This window comes from Notechis scutatus, chromosome Z (genome assembly GCF_049901735.1).
Source record: "Notechis scutatus isolate UNSWTSFEM ecotype Mainland chromosome Z, rNotScu1.2, whole genome shotgun sequence".
Taxonomy (NCBI): domain Eukaryota; kingdom Metazoa; phylum Chordata; class Lepidosauria; order Squamata; family Elapidae; genus Notechis; species Notechis scutatus.
Window position 1 is genome coordinate 140,197,930 of NC_142025.1, and position 6,000 is coordinate 140,203,929.

Below are 6,000 nucleotides of genomic sequence, written 5' to 3' on the forward strand. Positions count from 1 at the left end.
GCAGGGCACAGGGATTCCACAAAGAGGCCACAGTGGGCAAAAATGTGAAATAAAGTAACTACAAACTACAGGCAGGTACATGGGTACCACAGAAAATATATTTCAGTTCTGTAATTCATCCAGCTTTACTAAAATGGACTAGGAAGGAAAATCTAGAGTCTCTCTTTCTCTTTTTAAATGCTCCAGTTTCTGCAAAGAAACTTAGCATTATTTCCCACTGTAATGAAAATTTTACAAAAATATGTCTGAAAGTGTTTCCAAGAACTAATTTGGTCCAGGTGCTGATACTCATTCCTTTCATTTCTGCCAATTATGTTGAAAAGCTGATTAAACTTATGATGAAGTGCCTGAATATCACATCTAATGTAGTCAACTTTTGTTATCTCTCCTCCCACTTCTCAATTTCCAACAAATGATAAATGTGTTTTCTGTAGAAATTCCACAAAGAATACCAATTCTGAATAAAAAACAATTCCCTGTTCACTGAATTGATTTAAGAAACATAATTAAATTAGCAGATGTGAAACTGCTGCTGTTTCCACAAATTGTGGAAATAATATACTCAGTTTATTATGGCACAAATTTGACCTCAAGCAGTTGGAAATGGAGATAAGGAAGGGTGAGTGTCAATATGTACATCCATATTTAACCTAGAATTCTAAGTCTGTAGAGAATTGTTCTTGTATACAAGTGACTTTTATAAAAATGACAACTGTGATGACCATGGACAGACAGAAAAGAACATGCAGAAGGAAATGTTTTATTGGTCTTCAACATGTTAATAGCAATCATAGTCCTGTTAGCACTACTTCAGTACATGGCATACAAACCACTCACTATGAAATGCAGTGTCAAGTATCCAGGACAACCACTGCATAAATATCATCAGAATGGAGACTTCATTCTTGGGGGGATTGCATCTCATGGACTTTTCCTCTCATATGCTAAAGATTTCACAAAAAAACCTCTACCACCCTTGCCAGAAGAGCTTATGTAAGAAATTTATTTTTGTACATCATCCTAATTTTTCTTGTAGTGTTTTGTCATCTTCAAACTATAAAAAAAATATCAATACAACTAAAAGAATTTTCAATAGGTAGGCAGTTTTGACTTTGAAGTTTAAACATAACTTTGACTGTAGAGTTTGCTACAGTGCAGAAGAAAAGTATTTAATTTTTATAAATGTTATTTTATAGAAATATTTGTTCACTACCATGTATTTTTCTTCTAGTCAAAGAGACTCTTTCTAGGTCCAACAAGTTAACTTTTAAGCTTTTGAAAAACATTTTCTAATAATACTTTAAGAAAAGTCTTGAAATATGAATATGATAAAATTAAATCAATCCTCTTTCAAACTCCTGTATCACAGCAAGTTCCTTTATTCTTCAGACTTGGGTTTCAAGGCATCTTTCTACCCTATTCAAGTTATTTTCAGTTTAACAGTTCTATGAGGTACATATGTCAATTGTCTATATATTTACCAGTTTTTTTCCCCCTCTGATATATTGTCCAGCTTCGTAAGTCATAACATTTTACTGAAAATCTCTTTTCATGAGGTTGATTACAAAAAGTTATAATCTACACTCAAACTTAGAAAAATATTTTATGGTACCATCAATATGCTTAATATTACACTCAAGAGAAATAGTAACCAGTAATAAATACAACAATAATGCATTAACTTTTGGACACATGGAGCACTTCACTGACATTTAACACAATTCTCATTGTAGAATACTTCCAATGAATTACCAGCATATCCTTGCTTTGGCCTTTGCAGTAAAGGAGATCAATGAAAATCCTCAGATATTACCAAATATAACATTGGGATTCCATATTTATAATAATTATTACAATGCAAAATGGACATTTCATTCCACAATGCTACTTACCTATACACTAGAAAGGTTTTTCCCAAATTACAACTGTAATATGAAGAAGAAGCTCCTTGCAGTGATTGGTGGATTAGATTCTCTTACATCTCTTGATATGGCAATTTTCCTGGATATCTACAAGATTCCTCAGGTAGCACATACAGAAAACGCATTATGTTTTTAATTGTCATTGTTGTTCAATACCAATTATTCATTTTACATTTGAGAAAAAGTTAATTAAAAATCATATCATTAAGCTTCCCATTTTTAATAAAAGATATAGTTGGAACAAATTATTAAAATGAATTCTCCAATTTCTGAGTTTTCCACAGCATCAATCTAGATCTTTAAAAATCCTAAAGAACCGAGATGATTTAGATATGTATATTATGGATACAGGTTTTGCAAGAGGATGAAAACAGAGATTCAACTCCTCACAAAAACTACAGATAAAATGGATTTAGCTGTTGCAATGAGCACATAACTCTTAGCATCTGCAAAAATACATATGTTCTTAGGGAGAAACTGTTAACTGTACACTCTATTTTTTTGGATAATGGGAAAATTATCAAGTCCTGATTATTTCACAGATCATTAACCTTTTCCTGCAAAGTTACAACTAAAATGTTGGGGTTTTATTTGGTAAATAGAATGCCTGAAAAATACAAGACTATCTTTCATAATATTATTAAATCAAAGAGATCCAGAAATACAAAAATTGAAAGGCATTGAATTGGTGTCTACAATTATGTTGTGATATCTCAAGAAGGCAGAAAGTAAATTGAAATAGAGACATCGGACAATATAGGGAAGGGCAAGGAAAGACAAAGAGCTATATCTAAATGAGTAATAAAAGAAACTGTGTAGAACTAAATGGGAAGGACAAGAGATCTATTAAAAATGATATATTTTCAATATCAGCTTATAAACCTTAGCAATAATATGTTCAGCATTACCACACAATTGAGCTTTCAATTCATTTTTGCAAAGTCCATAGCTTTTTAAATATAATTTAAAACGTTATTTCAATTGTATATATGGAATCCAGTGATACACTCTTCTGATTCCAACTCTTCTTTGGATTTAAGGTTAGGTTCATCTTTTATTATTTGATCATAGGTCCAACACTCTTCTCTTGACATTTTGATATTTATGTCTTTTATTTTCTTATCCTGTCTAATAGCCCTATTCAAAGTTTCCAATGGCACTATAGACAATAAGCGAGGTAACATGTATTTTTGCATTTCACATAGTGAATTTCACATAGTGAATTTCACTTTTTGAATTTCACATAGTTTAGTTAAGTCTCCATTAATAATAATCTTTGCTTGTTGTAAGGTAGAAATCACTTTAACTCTTAAATAAATGTCTCCCAAAGTCCATACCTTCCAGGACTTTGAACATAAAAATGAAATTTAAATTTCAATGGTTTTCTCTGAATCCAGGAATATTAAAGCTGCTTATTTCCTATTGTAATATTGTAAGAATTCTATAATATTTGAACCATTGTCACATTATCTCTTAACTGTTTTTTTCCCTTACTTCTTCAGAATGTCTGTTAGGAAGGTAGAAGCTTTTTTCTTTCTCAAAATTCTCACAGAAATTTCCTTCAACACAATTATATCCACATTTCCAGTTTTTAATTAGACAATGGGCAAAGAATTTGGGATATAATATAATATTTGAACAATGGGAAATATGTGGATGAAGCATTTAAAAATTGCAATAAATTATAATTTAAAATATTTTTAATAAAATGAACACTGAATAAATTGTCAAAATGTTATAAAAGTATTTCAAATATATGTTAAAAATGTAAACATAAAGAAGGAACTTTTTATCTTCTATGGGGGACCTGTGACAAAGCAAAAAAATATTGAAGTAAGATTCACATCTTAATACAAAAGATTATTAAAGTGAATATCAAGATAAAACCAGAGACTTTTCTCTTAGGCTAAATATACAAAGAATTTGAAACAAATGGAATTTGATGTTATATATGCTGATAGCAGCAAGAATCTCTATGTGCAAAAATGGAAAGATACTTTAATTCCCAAAATGGATGACTTTTGGCAAAAGCTGATGGTGTTACTAGAGAGGTAATACAGATCTTTGTTTCCAGTTGGAAACCACTTTTGAACTTTGTGTTTAAGATGGGGAAAAAAATGAAATGTTGACTTTGGATTTTGCTGAGTAGACAGGTTTGTGGTTATAAAAATGGGTAAAAGGTGGAGGCTGTATGTTATTATCTTATTCTACTGAGCCGGGGATCAATGCTTTTTTCCTCCCTTCCTTCCCCTACATTTGTTCTCCTTCCCTTTTTCCTCCCTTCCCTTCTCTTTATTTTTATTTTTTTGTATTTTATATTTTGATAAACTAAAAAATTAAAATCAAAGAAGAATATTAATGCAATATGAATAAGACAAAGAAAGCAGAGATCAACAAAAAAGAAAGATATAAAAAATATGCAAACGTAAATAATTATACATTTACTAAGGATTTGTTTTGGTATGTTTTAGCATGCATTTGCTTAAGATTTTTAAATGATTTCTGACAGAGATTGCATGACATATACTTTAGGATTTACAGGAGCCTTCCTTCCTTCCTCCCTTCCTCCCTCTCTCCTTCCCTCCCTCCCTCCTTCCTATTTAAAAGCAGATTGAATGATATGCCTTCAAAGTTATTTAAAGATGGAATGTCTTTTCTACCTGCCTTAGCACAAATATAATTTGATCAAAATGATTATTAAAATCACATTGCTTTTATATATTAATTAAATTGCAATTATCATTTCATAAAATCAAACAAGAGCAAGGCTAAATTAGATATGTCTAATGACCATATAGTATTATAAGTAGTCTTCTTCCTAGAAAAACCACATTTCTCCGTATGAGCACTTTTTCCAGGTTCTTCACTAATTAGTGTGGCACATAATGAAATGATAAGTAGAAAGAAGTCATATCCAATATTTTAAACAGTTTGGCATACTTATGTCTACTATGCCAGTTCCTTTTCTATCCTTTCATCATGGATCTTTTTAGCTCACCTATAGTCCCACAACAGTGATGAAGGACAAATCTCCTGGTCTTCCCTTCTACCAGATGGTTCCTAAGGAAGACCTTCAATATGAGGGGATTCTTTCTTTGCTCCTGTACTTCAGATGGATTTGGATTGGGGTGGTTGTCATGGATACTGAGAGTGGAGAAAGATTTGTTCAAACAGTGATACCAATGTTTTCTCAGAAAGGCGTCTGCTTTGCATTCATACAAAAGATCCCCATTCCAACCTTTATAACGAATATGAGTTGGATGCTAAAACAAGGGAACATAATATATGATACACTGAGAGACAATAACAAGGTTAAGGTGATACTGGCCTACAGTGAATCACATTCCTTGGGATTTTTTAGATTTCTATCCTATTTATCAGATGAAGAAGTAGAAAGTAAACACAAGAACCCCCTAGGCAAAGTATGGATCACCACAGCCCAAATGGAGCTGACTTCTTTTGGATTTCAAAGAGATTGGGATTTAGACATTTTCCATGGTGCTATAGCCTTCACCTTTCATTCCAATCATATACCTGGCTTTCGTGAGTTTATAGAGAATCAGACACCATCTGGTGTAACAGGAGATGGTTTTATCAAAACCTTTTGGGAGAAAACGTTTGGCTGTCTATTTCCAGATACAGTTGTAAATGAAATAAATGTGAAACATTGCACAGGGGCAGAAAAATTGAAGAGCCTCTCTCCTCCAAGTTTTGAAATGGACATGTCTGGTCACAGCTACAGTGTCTACAATGCTGTTTATGCCATAGCCCATGCTTTCCAGGATATGATGACATCTGGAATCAGAGTAATGGTGGATGGTGGACTGCAGCTTCACAAACAATCATTTTGGCAGGTAATGTGTTCATCATTCTCTTAAGTCCTAATTTTCCAGCATAGAAACACAATAACTCTATTTTTCTTTCCATCCTTAGAATCATCCTAATTGAAATGAGTATTGCCTTGTCTCTTTTACAATTTATGAGTCATGTAAAAGTGATAAGTCATTCTAGTTCAAAAACAATTTCAATTTGTTGATAGTATCAGATTCAATTTGAGAACATGGTCCAGGAATTTTAA

The 6,000-nt window shown here is 32.1% G+C and overlaps 1 protein-coding gene across 1 annotated transcript; it reads left to right on the forward strand.

Moving 5' to 3' along the window:
- The first annotated feature begins 4,939 nt into the window (after positions 1-4,939).
- Positions 4,940-5,800, forward strand: LOC148129343 (vomeronasal type-2 receptor 26-like). Its single transcript, XM_087947455.1, has one exon. It carries the CDS (start codon positions 4,940-4,942, stop codon positions 5,798-5,800), a length of 861 nt encoding a protein of 286 aa, XP_087803581.1.
- The last annotated feature ends 200 nt before the right edge of the window (positions 5,801-6,000 follow it).

Bases quoted from the DNA above. Each gene is read 5' to 3' on its own strand.
- LOC148129343 (XM_087947455.1), top strand. From the start codon at position 4,940: ATGAAGGACAAATCTCCTGGTCTTCCCTTCTACCAGATGGTTCCTAAG.